This window comes from Girardinichthys multiradiatus, chromosome 22, assembly GCF_021462225.1.
Source record: "Girardinichthys multiradiatus isolate DD_20200921_A chromosome 22, DD_fGirMul_XY1, whole genome shotgun sequence".
Classification (NCBI taxonomy): Eukaryota; Metazoa; Chordata; class Actinopteri; order Cyprinodontiformes; family Goodeidae; genus Girardinichthys; species Girardinichthys multiradiatus.
The window spans coordinates 28,709,932-28,735,409 of NC_061814.1; the positions used below are offsets into that span (position 1 = coordinate 28,709,932).

The 25,478-nt window shown below is 39.2% G+C and overlaps 1 protein-coding gene across 1 annotated transcript in view; it reads right to left on the bottom strand.

Annotated features, from left to right (window-relative positions):
- The window catches only part of eys (eyes shut homolog), a 336,214-nt gene that overhangs the window by 91,131 nt on the left and 219,605 nt on the right, over positions 1–25,478 (bottom strand). The window contains exons 35-40 of the mRNA XM_047352417.1: positions 17,206–17,396; positions 15,852–15,943; positions 12,881–13,031; positions 12,623–12,735; positions 10,272–10,528; positions 3,650–3,820 (exon numbers count right to left, since the gene is read on the bottom strand). Coding sequence (XP_047208373.1) covers positions 3,650–3,820; positions 10,272–10,528; positions 12,623–12,735; positions 12,881–13,031; positions 15,852–15,943; positions 17,206–17,396 — 975 coding nt within the window. The remainder of the gene's footprint in view (positions 1–3,649; positions 3,821–10,271; positions 10,529–12,622; positions 12,736–12,880; positions 13,032–15,851; positions 15,944–17,205; positions 17,397–25,478) is intronic.

Genomic DNA, 25,478 nt, shown 5'->3' on the forward strand with positions numbered 1-25,478 from the left:
TAGCTATACTTTAAAAAAGACCAACCTTATATAAAGCATCCATCCATCCACTTAGGGTCCTTTTGTGTTCTATGAGCTGACTAATTAATTGTTCTTTAGATATGAAGATTTAAACTTCAGTACATTACAGAGACACTCAGCAGCCTTCTTGAGAGGCTATTTTTCAGTCTAGAGAAAGAAAGAATAATAATCACTTAAATTATTTTTTAAGAATAATATGACAATTTTACAGAAAAACTGCTGCGAAAAACAATAGATATTTATCAGTCTTTGTATACACTTGACAACTTAAAAATACTCTCTAAACAAAATGTACTTGCTTGAAATTACACACAGTGTAACAAACATCATATTTTTGGGTTCAAGGGAGCATTCTAAGCCGACCTTCATCTTCCTGTTATCATAGGTACTGAGACTAGAAAATCCATGTTGTGATCAAAGGAGAGACATTTAACCCTGAGGTGTGCTGCAACATTTAAGAGACCTGGAAATGTAGATCAGAGACTGTGAACCTACAGAGGATGTCACAGATAACAGGTTGATCTAGGCCATACGGGCAAGATGAATGTTATGATGTCTGTGCCCGGCCTGTGTGGAATAAATCACCCATGATCACCACACAATGCATGGTGGTTAAACTTTAGTTGGACTTGCACCTGACTGGTGCAGCATGGGAGCAGACTCACAAAAATTAAGGTGGCTGCAGTTTTTAGAGCGAGGAGTAGCAACTGGGGTCCGGTGAGACACATGCTTGGATGTGTTTTGGAGTCATTAGAGGACCTATAGCTCAAGGCATGCATGTGGTGACCTCACCTGTAAGCTGTCGGGTATATGGAACTAGGTATATGCACGTGCTTATAACAGATGAGTAATAAAGATAAATATGGAAAAATTAAGCAATATTCTCACAGTTCGGGTTTTTACAACTTCCAAAGAAAAGATTAAAAAAATGACTCTCTTCCCTAAACAATGCTCCATTGTTACAAGGGTCTTCTCAGGGGCTGTCTGATCTCCCCATCCCAATCTTTCTCTGTAACAAAGAGGTTTGTGTATGTGTCTGTGCAGGTGTGGGAACAAAGCGCTGGCAAGACACAGAGATACAATGTAGAGCTCAAGGTTGATGTAAAGGGTGAGCGCAATGTTATCTCTGCATGTGAGTGACAAGCTCTTGAGGATTCTTTTGTTTGCATTTAGGTTATAGCTCAATCATCAGTTGTGAAACACCAGAAAAGCTGCCAGGGTGTCCACAAAAGATGAGTTAAGATAGTTGTCCTTCACATAAGTACCAATCTTTTTCCTCTCACACCCAATCTTTCCTCTTTAGATGCAGCCTTATTTTGTTCTAACATGTTCTAAACATTTTGAAACCAAAAGTGCTTTTAACCGTAGAAACACAAGACCAGTATTTCCTTATCAATATAAACAATGATAAATAAATAATAAAATTATAATAATTGTTCTAATTAGATTAAAATTAAAATGTCTTGAATTACTTTAAATTTTATCCATTTTTTTGTTGTTCTCTTCCTTTGTTGTTGTGTCCAAAAATACTAACTCTCATGATTGCTCTAGTAATGCAGAAACTGAGATTGATGATAGAATAGTTTATGATATAAGAGAACTTACACGGGGAGCACAGGAGGAACAGGTCTAAGAATAAGGGCAGAACACAGAGAAACAAGAAACAATCCAACAGGATAACGGAATGAGAGAATGACAGGGAGTCTAAAGGAAGGATCCAGCAAAGAACGATAAAAAACTAAGAGCTTAAATACTGAGGGCAGAGTGGAGAATGACACTGAATGCATGTGAGTAAATCAGGGGATAATGTGGAGCAGCTGAGGCAGAAGAAAAGCAGGGCAATACAGGGAGGGGTATTAATTAACACAGAAGGATCTGAACTAAAGCACAAATAAATGTCTAACCAAGTGGAAAAAACTGCCCAATGCACAAAGAACAGAAATTAACAAAAACCCTAGAAACTAAAGACAAAGGAATGAGGCCATATGGCAACACCTTACTAACAATAATGGACACAGGGAGAAGAACCGAATGTGGCAAGAACTAAAGACTATAAATAAACAACAAGGAACTCATGAAAATACAGACACAAAAAATAACCAAAATCTAAACAATTGTAGATCATGAAAGCCTCATTTGGCCTTTTAGATACCATTTTTCTATACAAACAAACAAAGCAAGTAGGAGCTGACTTTGCTAAAACCATAAAATGTATTAGAACATTCCGTAACCCAATAGATATTCAAAAACAGAAGAAAAATAAATGTGGCATTATCTTTTAAGTAGCATAAAGTTAATGTGTGCAAAAAACCCAAAAGAGTTATAAAAACCCTCAAATATTGGCTGCATGAGGTCAAAGTTCACTGTATACATCAAATATTGTAAAATGACAGTTCTACACAGTGATTTGTCAGAGGAGCTGATGTCACTTTATCACAGCATAGGTGCTCAGAACTTTTATAAAGTATTATTTCTCCTATAAATTTCTCCTAGTGGCTTCACAACATTTACATGCCAGCAATCAGTGACACACCAAGTACTGCTGCATTTATCATTATCACTCTGACAGGTCTGCCCTGACTTGAGGCAGCACCGTCTCACATCAGGAAACACTTTCCTTGTCTAAGGAGGCAAACTTTTTCAGGGCTATACAGAGTTGGCTGGACAGAATCCCTATGTGGTGTCTTGTCCTGTCACCGTGAAAACCCTGATTTGTTGATTGTGTAAAGGGGAAATAAGCTCAGATGCCACATTTCTGGAAACTATTCATTAGTTTCACTGGCTAAATTATTAAAAAACTTAATAAAAACATAAAAAGAAATATCTCTTGTGTAATGGTCTTTAGCCTTGTGAATGTAATACTGAAATTAGATCAAATTTGACTGCATTTACAGCGTTATCTCTGCTGTGCCACAACTGTTGTACGCATTTTCTGCTACAGCTCAGAAAAAACTTCAAAACCTTCAACGTTTCAAAAAAGTAATGATAAATGTATAAATAAGGCAAACATCAACCTCTTCTCGTTTTACAACACAACATCACCATTAGTGTGATATTGTCTCCCTTGATACAAAATGGTCCATAATGGTGAAATGATGGAATTTAAAGCCTCTTTTATGTTTTGTGACAAGACTCAAGAGAGTAATAACTTAAATACAGTATGTAAAACTGACAAAATTACACCAGCATTTTCAAACCTCGCGAATTAATGCTGTTAATCTTTTGACTTCAACTTAGAAAACAGAGGAAGGATCTATGAGGACAAAGGGAAAACACCTCCAATTGTATTTGTTGACACTGAAATGTGCTCTGACACTACAAAGACCAATAAATTCCCACTTTTTTATGCACACACACTCTTGACTGTAGTAATACTGCTCAGGATGAAAAACTAAATTTCAACAAACAGAAACAATCAAATGACCTTGGTTAGCTCTACATTCTTAACATTTCCGCTGAAGAGAACATTAGTCATGTCTTATACACTCTGACTATTTATGTTGTTTTCAAAGATTTGCATCACAATAGATTCTATCTAACTGCTGGCTTGCAACGTGGGCTATAAAAAATAAAGTTTTGAGGACTTTTTTTTAGTAAAACATTTACTTTAGAAGTAGACTCTACTCACTGAAGAGGATGGTGCCCTGGGTTGATCTTGTTTTGACTGTCAAATAGAAAGTGGTGTCTTCTGCTATGGTTGGTCGATTACTCCTGTCATTCAAAGGCTGTAGAAAGGATGCAAGAGGCTTCAGCTCCATGTATGAGGTGCCATCGAAAGATGGGATATACACTGTGCTATCTAGAAACAGAGAGAATGGTGTTGAAACATTATAATTATTAGTTAAATTTGTTTATTATTCAAATTAAATTAAGGCTGGAACACGATGATGGCTAAATTACAGCACCCTTCACATGCATTGGCCCCTCTTGTAATATGTAAAACATATTAAATTACATTTATTTTTATTGCAATGGCATAATCTCATATTTTGAAAAATCCAATCTTTAATTCTAGTACATTTATGTAAAAAAGCATGTTCAGAAAAATAGTTAAATGAATAGAGGCAATTATAAAGTACACATTAGTTTCTTAAGTTCATCAGAGTTTCTAAGAACTTTAAACTAGTAATCCACACCTTTCTGTTTTGGGGGTGTAAAAATGGGGGGACACAGAGGGCCCAGTCTATAAGGAAATCTCAAAATGTGAAAGACTAGGTGGAAGTGTGTTGATCTTTTTACATCAGGAAATAAGATAAAGAAAATAGCTACATACACAAACCTGCACAGATATCCAATCAGTGGAATAACGAAAGAGTTTTGGATTTTTGACAAATAAGGCTGGATGAAGACAAGTGTGTCTTGCCACCGTATATACTGAGGGGAGATAGTAAGTGAGTAAAAACAAAACTCCAGCACATTTTTTTAGACTGTCAATAACAGTGGAAGGTCATGAACATTAAAAACTCCTTCAAGCATTCCGTTCCTGGTATATATTTTCAAAGTTTATTAAAAGAAAAGTATGCTGAGCAACCTTTCGGCACAATCTACACAAACTGACAGTGCAGAAGTTTCATAAAAGCAGAACTGATGGCAGACATCTTGATCTGGGTAGCCTTAGATTTCACTGGTGCTCCCAGTAAAGTGGTTGGCATATCAAGTGAAGGCATTGCCCGTAAGTGCTTTCCTTAGTAAGGAGAACAGCAGAAATTGCCTGCTGTACGTTTGCAGCACAGATAGCTTGCTTGTGAGCAGTCAGCAGAGCCTTGTCAGGTCTATGTGCTAGTGTGTCATTTCCCACCTGATGACAAAGCGGCCTGACTTTAAGGAAGGTGGAAGAAGTACAAGCTCAGGTCATCAACTCCACAAGCCAGTGATAAGCTGCTGGCCTTTTAGACAAAGGACACTGCACACCCAGTGGATAGTTTGCTGTTTAGGTCCATGAGAGTCAGCTGAAAACAGGCCAAATGAGCCTCAGCTAAGGGGATCCTGCCGGTAGTCACTGCATCCCAAGAAAAATGCAGCTTGTACTTAGCTAAGGACTATGCGAAGAGTATTACGAGTTTCCTCCTATTACTCTTTTTTCCACATTATGGTGGTACCTACATTGGATAAAAGTATTTGTAAAGTTGCTGGCAAGAATGGACATTTAGAAAATGCTAGATTTTAAAAGCAACAGAACTCTAAAGAAAACACAGAAATGGTGACTGTAATGCTGAAATTGCAAGTGAGAGCTGGCCCCATTTAGGCTTTTGGTTCTCAGACATTTTAGAAGAAGTACCAGCTGACTAACCTCTGTTTTCCAAGTACCTCTATACTGTAAAATCAGTTTAGACCAACCATTTCCATTTGTTGTGCCATAGAAACATGGAATAAAAAATATCATGTTTGTTTGTACCACATGTTTAAAATAAAAATTCTAAATTCCCAGTTTTAAAAATAAACTGGAAGACCCACTGAAGTCAGAACTCCAAGAGGGAGAGATGAATAATTCTCACCAACCCCAACCTCAAAATCCAATATGGCTGCCATGTATTTCTAATATAGTGAGAGCTGCAGTAATGTCAATTTTAGCTGTTTGACTTGATAGGAATAATCTTGTTTATTGTTACTTATAGATGAGCTTTCACACACACACACACACACACACACACACACACACACACACACACACACACACACACACACACACACACACACACACACACACACACACACACACACACACCATAATGGTAAAGTATACATGTTTGTCATTTGTTAGGATATGGATAAGACTCATCACTGATGCACATTATAAGGACAAATGACCTACAGTTTGACATAACGTTTAGTACATTTGGTCTGATTGTGGAACCGTTTGTAACTGGTTTGATTAGAATGTTGCGGTCACACTTAGATTGAGGGTTGGACACCTGCTATTACACACTCTATCAGATAGACACCAGAATGGTGACACATAGTCTACTGATAAACACTGAGGGAGTGCACATCCCTTGCATGGGAGTGCCAGATATAAAACTATGTGTGACCTTCTTTTGAGACTGCTTCGTCACTTTGATCACCAAGTGGATCCAAGATGGGAGCCTCAGCACTGATCTCTGTAACCATTCCTCTGCCTTATTTAGATTATACAAGTGTTAAAAGTATAGTACAATTTGAGAGTCATTCCTTTAAGAGAAGGTGTTGTAAACCGTGATGCCGCCAACAGGGTGCAGTAGTTGGACAGTCTAAATTACCACAAAGATAGCCCAAGTACCATCAGTGGTACAGTTTAAGAACCTCCGATGTAGTAAGGGGTGTAGTGCTCTAAAAATGTTTTGGAGGAATAATAAAAGAACGTACTTCAGTAATAATTAAAAATAAAAATTTATGTAAAAATCTAAATTGATATTAACACATTGTGATTTGTTTTTATTTGTATATTAGTTAACTTTTCTATTGGTTAACTATTTTTACAAGTACTTTTTGTAATAGCATTTGAATTTAGTTCTTCAATGCTTTTGATCTGCTTTTGTTATTTCTTTAAAAGACTGGAGAACAATCCAGGATGAGGGAAGGAAGGATGCATCCCATAAATCCACTTTCGCAATTTCTGGAAAATTGCCTCAGCCAAATTTATACAAGTCAACCATTACTATAACAGAAGCTACAAGCAATGTGAACTGTAGAACTTGACAAGTAGAACTGTTCACCTGTTCTACTTTAGGAATTAAGCTTAACAAGATTTCCATAGTATATGGTCACAATCCTCTTTCTCTTCATGCATTCTCAATACATTTTCATCAACCTACTCACTCTTCCTCTTTTCCAGGGAAAACAGTATAGGTGACCGAGTTCTACAGAACATCAAATGGAACTGACAAGGCAGCCAAGGCTTCAAGTTACAAACAGCAACATCAGCGATTGTGTTTCTGTTGTGGAGGAAGCATTTTCCTTGGACCAAAAATAATGAATCCTGTAATATTCGTTGGCAAATTTCTGAGTAAGGAAGACTAAGCTGGCTCATTTTTACAGCAACCACACACTAGACACCCACAAAAAGAGCTGCCAGCACCACGGCACTATGTTGGCAAAGCAGGAGGCACACCACATCAGGTCCCATTAATGTCAAAGACAGAAAGACAAAAACAGAAATGCTCAAAAAGCCCTGATCTGTTTCTCTTTCATGTATGATATCTTATTTTTCTTGACTCAATTTATTGACAGGCTTCTTTATGTTCACAGTCCCTGCTCCAATTTACATTTCTTAATTTGGTTTCTGACAAGACACACACGCCTGAATACAGCTCTTAAATATAAGTTTATCATTTTGTCTATTGACCAATGAACAAATAAACTATGACTAGTACGGCGTAAGAAGAAATATAAATAATTTGTTCGGCTAAACTGGTACAAAAAAATTTAAAACATAAAAATGCAAATTAGATTAACAATCCTGTGGTGCTTTAAGAGAGGGTGGAAATGCTCCTCCTTCATTGCGACTAATGTTAGGTTTTAAGTAAAAGTTGCTGGAATGACATGAATGAGACATATTGTGCACTTGGCATTTTATTTTTTCTTAGGGGTCAGTTTCTAATATACAAGTCAGAAATAAACTCAGTGAGCTGTGGAAAGAAGTCATGATCAATACAGGGCAACCTTGAATAATTTCCCACTTCACTGGTTTCGTCTTTTACACATACTACCTGACATAGCTGCCATTTACCACATAATATTGAGCTTGCTTTCTATTCATCAGTGAAACAATTGACAGTATGTGGCTGATGTGTTCAACAACCTGCTATGTCTTCTATGAATAGAACAATGAACACTAAAATGTACTGAAGTAAAGATGTTTCATCTCTTGCATCTATTCACACTTTTCATGTTTCAACTAAAAACTTCAATGTATTTTATTGAGATTGAAAACAATTCATAGTTTCAGTATTTTTAACAAATGAAAATCTAAAAAAGGCAGAATGCATTTGTATTCAGACCCCCTTACTCTGGTACTCCTAAATAAAATACAATGTAAGCAACTGCCTTCAAAAGTCACATGATTAGTATAAAGCTTGGGCTATGTGTAAGTCAATTTCTATATAGATACACCTAAAACCTGAGTTAGGTTATAAAAACAGTGTTCCAATATTTAAACTTCTCACAGAGCACTGTTCAAACCATATCTCGATGATTGAAGAACAGCACAGCTGCAAACTTATTTTAAACTTACATAGCCACCCCACATAAACTGCATGATTCAATTGAATCTAAAACTTTTCAACAACTCCACCTATTTTGTCACTGGGTTGCATGATTTATCTATAATTAGCTTGAAGCAGGGGTGACTCACTCCACTGTTCTCATGTGGCTATTACTTAATTCGACAAGATGTAACGACAAGATTGTCACCAGGCAAAGTCACAGTGTGGCATGTGTCAGCATGTAAACAGCCTCTGGACTTTGAAAGTAGGCTATGAGAAACTCGTGTTGCAAAGCACATTGTTGGATGAGTGCTCAAATGAGATTGGACCCTGTTAAACCTGAGAGTTGAGTTCTTTTGAAAATGAGCAATTCCTCAAACTCAGGAGAAGTGACACTAAAAGGCCACTGCTGGTATTTAAAGAATAAGCTTTTAGGTCTGACAAGTTGGGAAAAATGCAGCAACTTCTTTTCTGGTCGTGGATGGGAAAGGGTGAAACATTCATTGTTAAAATTAAATCAAACTGAACACTTGATTAATGTTACAGCTATGGTGGAGAAAATGTGTTCAACAATGCACATAACACTGGTACACTTCAAAGCACTATAATGCATAATCTAAAAAAATCAAGATTTAATCAGCATTTGTTTTGGAGATTTTAAATTTTCTTAAATCAGGCAGTCACACATAAAATGTTGTGATGCACAATTTGCAAATTAATGCATCATTCATATCCAGTGGATATTTAGGCACAAGCCAAATCATCCTCAATATCTAACTCAATAAACCAGCTTCTCAATCATGCAGGTGGGGGGTAGCAGCTTTTGTCAACATGGTTGTCTCCCACAGGAAAAAACAAAACAAATGAGACTTAAAAATAGAATCATTTTAATACAATGCCTGCAGAGACTAATAATGCTTTGTACATTAGCTAAGCACCTGTAAATTAGCATTTTTTTGGAAACATGGCAAACCTGTCAAATCAGGGTGCTGCATGCACGTTGGCTACTCAGGCCTAAGTTAATGACTGTTAATGTTAGCTCCCAGGCAGGATCATGTCAGCTCTGGAAACACGAGATTATGCTAAAAGCATAATTTTCCAACACTTTAAATTATTTCTAGGTCAACAATGTACAGCACATATGACAGTTAGTAACTAATGTCTTCATTTAAAACTCATGACTGAAGGCGTAATTATTTCAAGCCGTTCACTCTTGCTCTGACTGTTAAGCAAGGGTCTGTCTGCATGATGTGTCGTATACAATGACAAAAGCATAGATATAGGTCCCATGCACAATTTAAGATGCTTTTACAAGATCAGAAACAGTTTCTGATATTTTTGTTCACCATATTATTTAAATATTAATTTAGTAATATGAGTAGGATTTTAGTTGCAAAGAGGGAATTTTTAGAAGAAAAACTTCTTGAATAAAGTATATGAGTTAGTACTCACGTCTTTCTTGGTATTAGTATCTTAGAAGTAGAAACAAAAATATATATTTTTTAAAGATTTTTTGGCACTACTGGACTTTATTGTACAGTAAGTAGACAGGAAAGAGGGTGGAGAGAGAAGGGAAGACATGTAGCAAATGACCCGAGACTGGGAATCGAACCCAGGACAACTGCGCTGAGAACTATAGCCTCTGCACATGGTATGTGTGCACTACCAACTGAGCCCCCAGCACCCCAAAATAAATATTGTTGGTTAGGAAAGGGGGTGAGGGTGTAGCTGAATGCCGAACAAGTGCTCTATGTTCGCATTCTGATTATGGGAGCATGCTGAAGGGGCACATGGACATACAGCAATGCTCAAGCTGCTTATATGGATCTCTCATTTAATTTATCATATTCTGAATAATTCACATCACTCAACATTCTTAATGCAGCTGGCTCTATTACCCCTCATAGTGAAACCTATTAGCCAAAGAGACTCAGCATATATTACCCGACATAATTTGGTGGATGGCTCTTGGTGATACCACTATAAAGGTCACATTACAGGAGTTTTTTGCTCTCTGCTTCCTATATCAGATATAATAAAAGACAGAGTACAGAAGTAAATGCAAGGCACCTTTTTCACAGAAAGCTCCACTAAAATGGAGAGGACAGTGGCAGGCGGAAAGAGCTCTGCCATGAAGCTGCAGCTGATGGCATGTCCCTCCATTGCGGCAAAGATCATCAGGGCAAACTTGAGGTTCACGCAGAGGAAGTCTGGGAGTTGGCGTGGACAATGCCAATGTTGCCGTGCTTACTGCATCAGGGAAAGCTGATGGAGGGCTCAGACTCAAATCATTTTCTGTGGAGGACACTGTAGGAAATGAAGTATACCTGAAAGAGTGGATTGCGTAAAATATCAATTTAAAGATAACATGTTAAAATTTGTTTTAATATGTTTTGGGTATAAAAAGCCAACCAAAACACACACACATACAAAAAAAAAAAAATATATAGTTTTAAGCCCCACAGTTTTACAAAGAAAAAGGTAAATGACTTCTCTGGTTCAGATAAAAAAAAAATCTAGCTTCTTTATCTACATGTCTCAGCTTTATTTTTAAACCTGCTTGGGTCCCCATACTTTAGACAATGTGAAGTTTAGCTTTGTTTGTTATTGCTTTTTACTTTGCAGTGATCACAAATATGTATGATGTATACATTTTACATAAGTTAACGTTTTTACCTAAACTACCCAACACACTCTATAAAGTTTAAATATTTTTTTCACTTACCTTCCTTTTTATACTCTTATTTTATTTCTATTATGAATAGGGTATGTTTATTGGGATCAAGGGGGTGTATTTTACAGTTTTCTGCATCAGAACATGGTGCTTTCTTTTTGCCTCAACATCACAATTTTTTCATCTAGGAATGCACTGCTAATGTCTCCAAGTGGTCAGATAATTTTTTGGTCAGAAATTAGGTCAAGTAGGTTATCAGTTTCAGTTTTAGTTTTAAATATAAAGCATGGTAAGGTGAGTGAATCACAATCATCATACACATAGTTTGTTCATAGCGTTGCATGAAATTAGTACTATTGCTGTTACAATACCTGAGAACAGAGTTGGGAAGTAACTAGTTAAATCTACTCAGTTCTATTTACCTGAAAAAAAGTACTTCTAGGAGTAGATTTACTGCACCACACTTTTTACTTGTGCTTGAGTAATATTACTTTCAAGTAACACTACTCTTACTTGACTCAATTTCTGGCTACTCTATCCACATCTAGTTACTTCATTGAATAACAAACAACCACATTTTAACCAAAATTGCATGAACACACCTGCCTCTGTCTGGTGAGACTTCTGGTTTGTAAAGAAGCTTCATTGTTCTAATGTTATTTTCTATCTGCTGAGCCTTTTGTACCATTTGGAGGTCAAGTGAACTGTTGTAACATGTATATATTACCTACTCTAAGTACTGGTTTCAAACGTTTTATGTTGTGGGGAACTAAGATTTTTATTTTGTTATTTTTCTTGTTATTTTGTAATGCTGTGATACATTGTTTTCTCATTTCTTTATTTTACTATTCAAAGTACTAAAACCTGTACATCATTTTATATTTTATCTATATGATTACATAATATTCACATATTAAATCAGATTAAAAAAAATAATAATAATCATCTTTATTGGTCATTGCACATGTACATTACAACAAAATTTGTCCTCTGCATTTAACCCATCCTTTACAGGGAGCAGTGGGCTGCCATTGTGCGGCGCCCGGGGAGCATTCTGGGGCTCTTGCTCAGGGACCCAGAGTGGTAATCTGTGGGATACGAACCTCGCCCCTTGTGTCCCCTCTGGAACACAAACCTCCTGTTCTAACCACTAGGCCACCATTCCCCTTGTCACAACTCAGTAATTAACTTAGTACTCAGTAATTAAGTACAGCAGCCTTTTTACCAAATACTTTTTTAATGTGACTTGAGTAATTATTTTTCGATGACTAGTTTTTACTTCTACTTGGGTAAAAATATATTGAAACAGTGCTACAGTTAAAGTAATGCTACAGCAGTTGCTTAAATGATGTGGCTGCAGAGTGAATCTGCATTTTACACATATGTGTGGCAAAGGTGTGGCAGATACACAATGGGGCAAAAGTGGCATTTATTTATCTATTTATTTTGGTTCATTTAATAAGTAGTAAACAAGGAAATTAAACAGTCACAAGTCAGAAATGGAGTTCAGAAATGACTGCAATGATAACAAAAAGAAAAAAAATGTTTTGGTGCTATTTCTTACACTAAAGAGTCACTGCATCCAGTCTTCTGTTTGATCTGGTGTTGGTGCCAAAATAACATGATCGCTTTGTTTTATTAACATTAAAATAAAAGAAACGCACGGAAAAAAATAAGAATGATGAAAGGTAATAAAATAGACCCATTTCTTTTTTTGTTTTAGTATTATGGATACAGTATACTTTACCTGCATCGATCTATGTTGCTGCCAGCAATGGCATCAGTTATGTAAAAGCTTCTTAGATGGTTAATCTCAATTACTTCAATGCAGCCAGTATAGTTGTAAAATGGTTTTGCTCTCTGTAAAGGAAAGGCATTTATTAAAAAAAGATTTTTCAGCTTTATAATGTGTTGAACCCACTAAAATGTTCAACTGTGACTGCCATTCAGAACCATACAATTTTGACAGCTAGTTAAAACAGCACACAGTAATTACAAAGCTCACCTGATTGAGAAGATATTGTTGTGGCAAGCCACCTACGAAGACATTGTTTGTTCTTTGAATCATGTGTCCCAGCCAGTAATTACTGGCTGTGCTTTTAATTCTCTTGTAGCCTGAAAGCATCAGCTCTGCTTCACAAGGGATCAGGTGTTGTCTGATAAAGGGAGAAACATGTAAGGAAAAAGGTTGAGCACATGTACACAAGCTGTGTGCTGCACTGGTTGTCATGTCAAGAACATGGAACACACAGTGCCTTGCAAAAGTGCTCATACCCCTTTTTAAATTTTTGATGTGTTAGAACCATAAATTTCAATGTATTTTGTTATCATTTTATGTGATAGTGTGATATATCGTTTGGGATTCCCATCTTCCCATTAACTTTGACCTACTCCCCTGTCCCTATTGTATTCCTGCAGGATGATGCTGCCACCAGCACAGGGATGTGTGGGTGGTGTTTTTATTGTCATGTGCAGGGCTTTCATAGCATTTTGCATTTAGGCTAAAAGTTCAATTTTGTCTGACCAGAGTCCCTTCTTTTACATGGATCAATATGGCATGTGGCAAACTGCAAATGGAACCTCTTATAGAATCTTATGAATCAGTTTCCCTCCACATTACAATAATGATCCAGTTTATGTTCTTTTACATAAAATCCCAATAAAATTCACTGAAATTTGTGTTTGTGACAGAATGGCAAAAAGTTCAAGCTGTATAAATATTCTTGCAAGACACTGCTGTTTAAGGTATAATGCATACAGATCAGCCATGAGATCATAACCACCAATGTCGTAACCTTTGCCTATCTTTGGCCATCATATTTTGGTTTATTAGTTTTATAAAATGTGTTTCAGATGAGTATTCAAATTGTGTATTTGTTTACAAAAACATAATTTATTTACATACAAAACATTCAAGAAAGTTAAAATAGGAGAAACTTAGTTATAAACTTGTTTGTGAGGGAAAAAAGCCAATGAATTTGTGAGGTAGGTGAAGTGCTCAAATAAACTTGCTTTCTGTGTTTGTTGTAATACATCGGAATAATCATGTTGGCATCTGAAATTGTTAGCACAAAAATTTAATCTTAATGATAAATGTACATACCTAATTGTTGATATGCACAACAATAACAATACTTTGGTGACCTCCCTTTCATTTTCTCAAGCTATCTTATGAGGCTACACAAAACTATTCTGGACCCACCTCAAAGCCTCAGATACAAAAACCAATTCTCCTCTTGGAAACAACAGGGGAGAGCAGAAAATTATCTAAGTGCAGATTCCGGACTAACTAGCTGTAGCTTGAGGGTTTTCAGGCCACTGATACACAGCCCCCTCTCTTATGCCTCCTGATGCCCCTTGTTCCCAGAGTAGAAGTTAGAATGTCCGTGAAGCAATCTAGTCTGATTTGTTAAGCTGGGGTTGCAGGCCGTTGCATATGCTGGCAAAACACTTGGGGCACTCGCTACAACCTGCATAAGTCCTTCTTCTAAAGCCAGCATTGAGATGCGGTTAATTTAGAAGCAGTCTGCCAGAGCGGCCTGGACGGCAGCCAGAGGGCACTGTGCTCACTGTCCTTGAGAAGTCAGCCCCACTGGGTTTCTATTTAACATATTGAAAAGCGTCTTTGACGGGAAGATATATTAAAAGACTATAATGAGTTAGGCAGTGACGCTGAGGATGGCTGTGGTGTTGTAGCTCTGGGTCAAATCAGACAAAGATGGACGAACTCAGTCGTCAGACAATTACAAAGAATTTGCTTTGTGACACTAGAAACCATTTTTCCATACAACCAACCCCCTAGTTATGACAGCTCTCTTTCTTGCAGTGTCTCAAGGGGTTGGAGTAGAACATTATGATTGATTCATACCGCTGTTGTATTTTTCTTCCAGGAAAAAAAACAGGGGTTGGGCCTTGTAGCCCCTTGAACCTGATTGGCCCCTCATATATTTAGGGCAGTGCAGCTTTTCTGCCAAGAAAACAAGGCAACCTTCCAGCTTCTGTTTCTGTGGGAAAATAATTTGCTTTCCTTTGGCACTGCATGTTCGTTATCACCTTCAGTGTCTCAACTTGTACTTATAATGTCATCTTCAGGCAACAAATTAATTTCCTTTTCTCACTGGTGTGTTAAAATGCTTCTCTCTAAACAGAGTTTTAACCTAAAATAAGAAAGAAATGTCTCTGTGAACATTGCAAAAATGTCTCTAACGCGAATTTATACTAGCTGAACATCGATTGTTTCAGCTTCCAGCTCATACATAATAACTTTAGGTCTTAAAACGAAACCGCAATCTGTCTCATGTCACATTATAATGTAGATGGCTGGCAGCAAGCGAGCACATGAAGAGTAACATAACAAAAGAGGTCACAGGCTCCCTTTAAATCATTTAAACATTGATTTTGTGCCCAGGTTTTGCTTGTTAATCTTTTCATGATGAAAAACTGCAAATGAAGACGTCAGAACAGCTAATAAAACATATTCAGTGACCACTAATGTATTTTAATAAGCACATTCTGATGTTTGTTTCACTTCTTTAAAACATAAGCCTGTTAGTCCATTTGTTATAAAAACCTAAATTATCCTTATGGTAATCCCTGACAATTATATTGCCTCCTCAAGAGTTACAGTAGTTATAACTCTACCCTGTAAACAAATCTGCCACAGTTGGAAAAAGTGGATAACAATAGATGGAGCTAAAGGACCTGGGGTACTAACACTGCTTTTGCCTAAGTGGCTTATCACTAGGAACATGACTGTTTTTTCCTCTATAGAACATTTCTTGCCTAAAGCAGACAAATATCACGCTGCCTCTCGTTTGATATCCTGTACATTAAAAGCTGTAAAATATATCCGCCGCTTATTCCGCTAGAACACTTTCTCATGTGCTAGTGCTCTTTTATAAAGCCTGACCACAACACAGATCTAATCACAGATACCTACTCTTGCTCTGCAAGCTTAAACTAATACGTGTACATACCTAATGTGCACAATGTGAACTCTGCCATCATCAATGTGAAGTGATGCACTCATCCGTGTCACCTCTTCCTCTTCATTGCAGCAAAAGGCATACTGAAACATTTCAGATGGGGGGTTAAGTATGTAACTTGTGTTTTGCTAATGTGTATGTTTCAAAAGGTAAAAACATTTTCCTGGTATTCTTTCCTGTGGCAAATACTCATATTCCACAGCATCACTGCCTACTTAATGTTTTCATGCAATGTACTTCTGCCTCATAAAATAAAAGATTAACACTAAGTGTAAGTCACACACATAAACTTAGGAATAATTCTGGTTTTACCGGTGTTTCCATTTAATTTAAAGTTTACTTGTTTACATAATATGTTTGTATTACATCAATTTAATGGTTTGTTTTTGTTTTATTAACTTAAGCTGTTTGTTTTTAATCAATGAAAGTGTTATATAAATAGCTACATACTAAGTTAAAATATGATAACCAAATAGTTATTCTGCTTTGGATTTATTTTACTGGAGAAACATTCATTTGTATTTACATGTTTTTAAGAATAATATTGTCATAATAATGGCAAACATTTCAGGTAAAATATAGCCAGTGATGCATGGTGTCCAGTTTAGATAGACGATTACTGGCAATGTCCTCCTAACATAAAATTGTGCTTACACTTTTTAATAATTTTGTAAGTTCTTACTTAATTAATTAATGATCCAAGTATATTTTTTACCTCATTGTGTCTCATGCTATTAAACAACTTTCAGTATACTCTGTAGGTGCTCTGTATTTCTGGCTGATTGTCTGCCAAGTAGCATTTGGAGACATTTTTGTGTACTGATTGACCAGGGCGTGGCACTGTATGACGTGATACATTAAAGTCCAATGGAGTGACTTATGTAATTCTACCTCAACACCCAAACGTTTACAAGGAAACAGCATCTGAATAGCTGTCTACTGTATAAACTATTATTTGTGAAAGGGAAAATTCTGCAACTGTCATATTTTTGAATTAATTCATCACATAAGAGATATATATATTTTTTTAATAAAAATAGAATGCAATAAAAAAAATAGCTTCAGCATTGTCATCACTGATAACAGAGGCTGTGTTTTTACTGCTTACATCCACAAGCAGCCTTTGTAGATAAAAGTGACTGGTCCAACTCTAAGACTGGCTCATACAAATATGGTTTTACCTTACATGCATACCTTTTCCCAAAGTCATTTATATGTCAACATTTTACTAACATTTTGGACTTCTTACTATAAAATATTTTAAAATACAGATTTTTGAGACAGAATGACCAAACAGATTAGTCAATGCCAATACACGGGGCATCTCTATAAAACCAGTATTTACCTGCAAGATTCCATCCTGGATATAGAGTTTCATGAAAAAGAAATCCCCATTTATGGGTCCTTGGTCCACATATAGGAGAGTTCCCTGAGATGCCGTTGTTTGAAATCTCACCGTAATATTGTTGAGAGTTCCAAGGTCAACACCCTGAAACTCAAGGTATGAATTCCTAAAGTAATGAATGTAGCTCCAATCTGGAAAAGAGACACATACAGAACAACTAAATAACATGAGAGGGTACACAAAAGTTAAATACAATACTTTATGAATCTTTAGTGTGTGATCAGCTGGGATTCGCACCGGATTCCTTTAAGAAAAAAGCAACAGGAATGTTATATGGGTTACAGGGAAACATCTGTAGTATGGTATATATAGAATATTGATCAAAGGTAGGACCAGGTCATTGTTTTGATATTTACTAGTAACTCTCAAGCCTTTCCACCCAAGTTCCAAGGAAAAACATTTAAGTTCTGAGTCAACTCTAAAGTCAAGACATACTAGTCCAAAGTCAGGTCCAAGTCCTAAACTTTAAGTCTTTAACAGGTTTAACAGGTAAAAATTTATCCTAGACTTTATGAAAAGGTGTATTTGTCTTTTCTAAACAACCAGCAAGAATCCTACACAACACCTTCGGAAAATCAGTGGTAATTGGCATCCCTGTCAGGGCTGCTGCATAGTGCCCCTCCTGAGGACTCCGTTATTCTGCTGGTGAACTTCAACACCCACGTGGGAAATGGCAGTGGCACATGGAGAGGCATGATTGGGAGGAATGGCCTCCCCAATCTGAATCCAAGTGGTGTTTCATTATTGGACTTCTGTGCTAGTCATGGATTATCCATAATGAACACCATGTTCAAGCATAAGGGTGTTCATCAGTGCACTTGGCCCCAGGAAACCATCGAGAGGAGGTCGATGATCAACTTTATTGCCGTGTTTTCAGACCCTCAGCCGCATGTTTTGGACACTTGGGTGAAGAGAGGGGCTGAGCTGTCCACTGATCACCACCTAGTGGTGAGTTGGATCCGCTGGAAGAGGAGAAAGCCGGAATGTTTTGGCAGGCCCAAGTGTATAGTGAAGGTCTGCAGGGAACGTCTGGTGGAGCCCTCGGCCAGGGATCTATTCAACTCCCACCTCCGGGAGAGCTTTGACCAGATTCTGGGGGAGGTTGGAGACATAGAGTCCGAGTGGACCATGTTCTCTGTGTCTATTGTTGATGTTGCTGCCCATAGCTGTGGTCATAAGGTATGTGGTGCCCCGAACCCGGTGTTGGACGCCGGCAGTAAGGGATGCTGTCAAGCTGCTGAAGGAGTCCTATCGGCTGTGGTTGGCTTGTGGGACTTCTGAGGTGGCTGAGGGGTACCATGAGGCCAAGGGTGCCGCAGCCCGGGCTGTGGCAGAGGCAAAAACTAATGCCTGGGAGGAGTTTGGTGAGGCCATGGAGAAGGACTACCGGTTGGCCATGAAGCAATTCAGGCAAACTGTCCAGCGCTTCAGGAGGGGCAAGCAGTGCTTCGCCAACACCCAGGGTGGCCGGGCACTCCCTTAGGGATAGGGTTAGGAGCTCTGCCATCTGGGAGGAGCCCGGAGTAGAGCTGCTGCTCCTCCACATCGAGAGGAGCCAGTTGAGGTGGCGCGGGCATCTATACTGGATGCCTCCTGGATGCCTCCCTCGGGAGGTGTTCCAGGCACGTCCCACCAGGAGGAGGCCTAGGACGGCCCAGGACATGCTAGAGGGACTATGGCTCTCGGCTGGCATGGGAACATCTTGGGCTCCCCCTGGAGGAGCTGGAGGAAGTGTCTGTGGAGAGGGATGTCTGGGTGTCTTTATTGAGTCTGCTGCCCCCGCGACCCAGTGCTGGATAAAGCGGGAGACGATGAGGAACAAGTACGAGAACGAGAAAATAAAACAACTGAATTACATCCATGTTTAAGAAGTTACAACAGTACAATCAAGGCTTTACAATATTAGATGGGCAACATCAGATCATTAAAATAACAAATGGAATGATTTGTACAGATGTTTAGAAGTGAACGCTCTAATCATGTTGATTTTATAAGACAGGATTACAGTGCTGCTTGTGGTTCATGCTTAAGGCACACAAATGGGAAAAATACAGAAAACAATCAGAGTAAATTCTTCAATTTGAATGAAAAAAAATACTGGTAATATAACTTTAGGTTTGCAGATTGAAGTCCTAACTATTTAATTTAAAGTCAATTTGACGTCTTTCTGGGTTTATATCTATGTGAGAACCTTGAAAACTGACCAACTATTCAAAATGTCTTCCAGGGTCCGTCATTTAATTAGCAAGGAAGCATAAAAAATAGTAATACAAAATTATATAATTGTTAACATTAAGTATAAATAGGTGTGTCACAGTGTGTGTTTTTAGATTGGTATTTGTTTATGTTTAGTTTGGTGTTTTGCTGTTTTAAGTATGGTTAGTTTTGAGTCCTTGTTTCTGGTGTTTTATGTTTTTTAGGTTCTGCTTTGCTCTGTGTTTATGGGTTTGGTGATTGTCTTTAGTTATGAAGTTTATTTCCTATCCTGTCTTTGTCTCTGTTCTCTCCCATGTGTTCTGGTTCTCTGTGTGTGTGTACAGTTTGTTCCTCCTCAAGCTCCTCCATGTCTTCGTTTATCCCTATCTGGTTCACCTGCTCGCTCTAACTCCATGTCACACCCGTTACCTGTTTCCCTGATTACCTGCCCTATTGTTTCATGTCCACCTTTGTCATAGTTTAACACTCCTCTCTGCAGCTTCTGTACTGCTACCCACCCATTACCCTATTAAGACAGTGTCTCGCCCAGGGCCATAATTGAATAGATTAAAAAATAATCTAAAATGAGGAAATCAGGAAAATCTAATAAAAATAAACACAACTCAGACTAAAAAGAAAAAGAAAACAATTAAATGTGGCTTACTGAACATAAGATCTATCTCTTCAAAGACTTTGCTAGTTAGTGACCTGATTTGTGACAATCAGATTGATTTATTTTGCCTCACAGAAACCTGGCTGCAGCAAGAGGATTATGTTACTATAAATGAGTCAACTCCTCAACTCCTCAATTGGCTTTGCTCAAAACATTAACAACTCTACCCACCTTTGTCTTCATTCTCTGGACCTTGTGCTGACATATGGCATTGAGTGTAAAGACATAACAATATTTTCTCATAACCCTGTCCTGTCTGACCATTTTGTAATGGTGTACTCCACACCGTAAAGAAAATTTCATTATAGTAGATCATTATCAGACAATGCTGTAACAACCTTTAAAGAATCTGTTCCACTTTTGATTTCCTCATTATCACAGAAAAGCACAGTGGAGGGCAATAATTTTGTTTCTTCCCCTTCACAAATTGATTCTCTTGTTCATAGTGTTACTTTATCATTGCGTAGTGCATTAGACAATGCAGCCCCCTTGAAAAAGAGGAGAAGAATAATAATCCTAGGTTCTCTTTAGTACAGTTGCTAAACTTACACAGAGTCATACCTCTGTTGAGCCATCCATTCCATTAGCTCTCAGCAATCATGACTTTATGGGATTCTTCTTAAATAAAATTGATTCTATTAAAAATAAAATCTTTGACATACTCCCGAAGATGGTTACTTCATCCTCAACAAGTGAGACAACATTGGAAGTAACTGTAGAACTTGACCTGTGCTTGGACTGCTTTGATCTTGTGGAGCTTCCTGAGTTATCAGAATTATTAGCTTCATCTAAACCTTCAACTTGTATGTTAGACCCAATCCCAACCAAATTATTTAAGGAAGTGTTCCCTCTGATTACCAGCCCCATTTTAGATATGATTAATTTATCCTTAGTAAATGGATATGTACCACAAGCTTTTAAGGTACCTGTAATTTAACCTTTACTTAAGAAACCTTCGCTTAACCGAGATGACTTAAAAAATTACAGACCTATATCCAATCTTCCTTTCTTATCTAAAATTCTTGAGAAAATAGTTGCTAATCAAATGTGTGAGCATTTACACAGCAATGACCTGTTTGAAGAGTTTCAGTCAGGCTTCCAAGCTCATCATAGCACTGAAACAGCTCTGCTGAAAGTCACTAATGATATTCTTATGGCCTCAGATAATGGACTTGTGTCTGTACTTCTCCTGTTAGATCTCAGTGGTGCATTTGATACAGTCGATCACAATATTCTGTTAGAAAGGCTGGAATATGCTGTAGAGATCAGGGGAACAGCGCTAGGCTGGTTTAAATCTTATTTGTCTGACAGACTCCAGTTTGTTCAGGTAAATGATAAATCATCTTTAAACTCCAGGGTTTATTGTGGAGTACCACAGGGTTGAGTACTTGGACCAATTCTCTTTATTATATATATGCTTCCAATAGGTAAAAGTATCAGGGAGCATAGAATAAATTTTCGCTGTTACGCTGATGACACTCAGCTTGAAATCCTGAATCCTCATGAGCCCAACCAGTTAGATAGACTACAAGCATGTCATGAAGACATAAAAACTTAGATGTCTTTAAATTTTCTGCTTCTAAATTCAGACAAGACAGAAGTTGTCGTCTTTGGACCGGAGTCTTTAAAAAAGAAATTGCTTAGTCAATCACTTAAACTGGATGGCATTAAATTGACCTCCGATAATAAAGGTAAAAAACCTTGGTGCTATTTTTGACGTAGACATGTCATTTAAATCCCATGTTAAACAGATTTCTAGGATTTCCTTCTTTCATCTCCAGAACATTGCCAAAATTAGAAATATCTTGTGCAGGTGTGATGCTGAAAAACTAGTCCATGCATTTGTTACTTCAAGGCTGGACTATTGTAATTCGTTACTATCAGGATGTCCAAAAAATGCAGTTAAAAGCCTTCAGCTGATTCAAAATGCTGCAGCAAGAGTTCTGATGAAAATTAAAAAGAGAGATCATATTTCCCCTACTTTAGCTTCCCTTCATTGGCTCCCTCTTAAATCCAGAATAGAATTAAAAATTGTCCTCCTCACATATAAAGCCCTTAATGATTTAGTTCCATCATACATCAGAGATCTGATTGTTCCATACGTTCCTAACAAAGCACTTCATTCTCAGACTGCAGGCTTACTGGTGGTTCTTAGGGCCTCTAGAAGTTGAATGGGAGGCAGATCCTATAGTTATCAGGCTCCTCTCCTGTGGTGCCAGCTCCCAGTTTTAGTCCATGAGGCAGACACCTTGTCTACATTTAAGGCTAGGCTTAAAACTTTCCTTTTTGATAAAGGAAAGGATGACTAAAGGAGCTACATCCATTAACATGTACTTTTCCTTCCCATAGAAAGGACTCCTGGATCAGTGCTTCTTTGTTGTCTTTGTGTCTCTGCTCTGTTCTCTCAAACCCCCAGTCGGTCATGGCAGATGGCCGCTCCCACTGAGCCTGGTTCTGGTGGAGGTTTCGTCCTGTTAAAAGGGAGTTTTTCCTCTCCACTGTCGCTACATGCATGCTCAGTATGAGGGATTGCTGCAAAGTCAGCCAGTGACTGTCCACTGTCTCTACATGCTCATCCGGGAGGAGGGAATGCTGCAAGTCACTGACTGGATGCAATCTGCTGGGTTTTCTTAGACAGAAAAACTTTTTATCCAATTTGAATAAATAACTGAATCTGACTGCACTGTTCAATGATTAGGATTAATTGGAATGTATGTACCTGACTTTTGTGAAGTGCCTTGAGACGACATGGGTTGTGAATTGGCGCTATATAAATAAACAGAATTATAATTATATATTATTTAAGTTCGTCTTTGTCCTTTGTTCTACGCGGTGTCGTTATGTCTCTTTGATGTCTCCTTTTGGATTCTCGCCCAGCTTCAGATCCTGTTGGGTTCTGTTTTGAGATTGCCTTATTATTCAGGATTACCTTGTACACCTGCATCTCGGCTGCATGTAAGTGGACTCTGAAAATTAAAAGAAGGAGTTTCGTTCCCATTCTGCTTTCTCTGTGCTTGTCTGCCTTTGGTCCACCACACAAACCCCAAATTATGACAGTACAACACCGCCACAAGGACCAGGCAGATGAAGCGGAGCAGATCACTCTGTGGGAGTATCTCCGGCGAGCTGCAGAGAAGTCCTCGTGCCAGGAAGGACGCGCTACGGAGCAGCGATTGCCACTCTGGGGCACCAGACTGGCAGTGCCTCTCCCCGGGACCGGCCCGTTACGCTGCGGGTCAGGGGTCAGCGCCTGCCTCCTCCTTCTGCCGCAGGCGGCGTCGGAGACGAACAGCCCTAGTCCCAGGCTCCGTCGACACCACAGCTCTTGGTTCCACTGGGGGTCCTCATGACGCCGCAACACCGGGTTCTGGAGCTCGATCGCCCCCGCTGTCTGGCTTCACTCCAGAGGATCGTCCAGCTGGGCCACCCACGTCCGCAGCGGCTCCAGCTGAGCCACTCACGTCCACAGCGGCTCCGGTTAAGCCACGCCACCCACGTCCGCAGCGGCTCCAGCTGAGCCACCCACGTCCGTGCCACCCACGTCCGCAGCGGCTATAGCTGAGCCGCCCACATCCGCAGCGGCTCCTGCTGAGTCATCCATGTCTGCAGAGGCTCCAGCAGAGCCATCCACGTCCGCAGCGCTTCCAGCAGAGCCATCCACGTCCGCAGCGGTTCCAGCAGAGCCATCCACGTCCACAGCGGCTCCGGCTGAGCCTCACTCGCCCACCGAAGAAGCTGACCAGTGTTTGCTATTTGCCTTACGCGTTGGACTTCATGAGACAGGTGCTCAGAAGAGGCAAGGTCCTCACGGACTTAGTAATCTACCTACTACGTTCTGGTGGCTCGCCTGAACACACAATGGAGGTCCTGAGCCAGCTAATAGAGTGGAAGACTGAGTGGGGACGCTACTCAGCTACCCTCGTTCATTGATAGTGGACATCCTGGAGACTGAGCGGCAGAGGATTATTAAAGGGGCCGCCGCCGGGTCTTCAGAGACACAGCCGGCTGCCACCGGGTCTTCCGAAACACAGCCGGCCGCCGCCGGGTCTTCCGAGACACAGCCAGCCACCGCCGGGTCTTCAGAGCCACAACCGGCCGCCGCCGGGTCTTCAGAGCCACAGCCAGCCGCCACCGGGTCTCCAGAGCCACAGCCGGCCACTGCCGGGTCTCCAGACCGCCGGACACTTCACTTCGTGGGTTAACCTGGCCACGCCGCAGACCTCCAAAGACCTCGCTTTGTGGGTTAACCTGGCCATGCCGCAGACCTCCAAAGACCTCGCTTTGTGGGTTCCTCTGGATTCGCCGCCGGCCTCCTGACTGCCTGCATCTTCGCCACCGGCCTCCTGACTGCCTGCACCTTTATCGTTGGCATCCTAGACTTTGCCCTGTGGGGACTTGTGACCAGCCCTTGTGGCTTGTTTTCGTTGGTCTGCACTTCAGTTTCTCCCCATCGGGTGGTTTTGGTTTTTGGGGATTCTTGTTTTTCCTCAATTGGGTCGGGATTTGTTTTTTGGACTCTTGTTTACAGTTTGTACCTCCTCAAGCTCCTCCATGTCTTCGTTTATCCCTATCTGGTTCACCTGCTCGCTCTGTCTCCATGTCACATCTGTTCCCTGTTTCCCTGATTACCTGCCCTATTGTTTCATGTCCACCATTGTCTGTATTTAAGTTCGTCTTTGTCCTTTGTTCTACGCAGTGTCGTTATGTCTCTTTGATGTCTCCTTTTGGATTCTTGCCCAGCTTCGGATCCTATTGGGTTCTGTTTTGAGATTGCCTTATTATTCAGGATGACCTTGTACACCTGCATCTCGGCTGCATGTAAGTGGACTCTGAAAATTAAAAGAAGGAGTTTCGTTTCCATTCTGCTTTCTCCATGCTTGTCTGCCTTTGGTCCACCACACAAACTCCAAATTATGACAAGGGGACTATATTAATTTTGACTCTTTATTTTCTGTGTTTATATGTCAAATGGAACTTATCGCTGATCCCTTTCTTTCCAAAGTTTTCAGCCCATATATTTTTACTTACTGTAATGTATTTCTTTTTGATCATCTTGCCATTTAGGCAAGCAAATAAAATCATATGTAATGTTTCTCTTGTGTATGATCAGTGGCTTATGGTTTGTCACAATAAACTGGCTGGTATTTAATAATGCTAATTTTAACTGATTCACAAAAAGCATAATTGACATGAATGGAAATTAAAATTATTTCTTCCCAGACCTCACCAACATCCCACAAAAACAAACCAGCCAAATACCATCCAAAGTATTTTTTATTAATCTGAAGCTTTATATAGGTGACCTCCCAAGTATTGCTTTATCTCCTAATGTATGAAGGCAGAG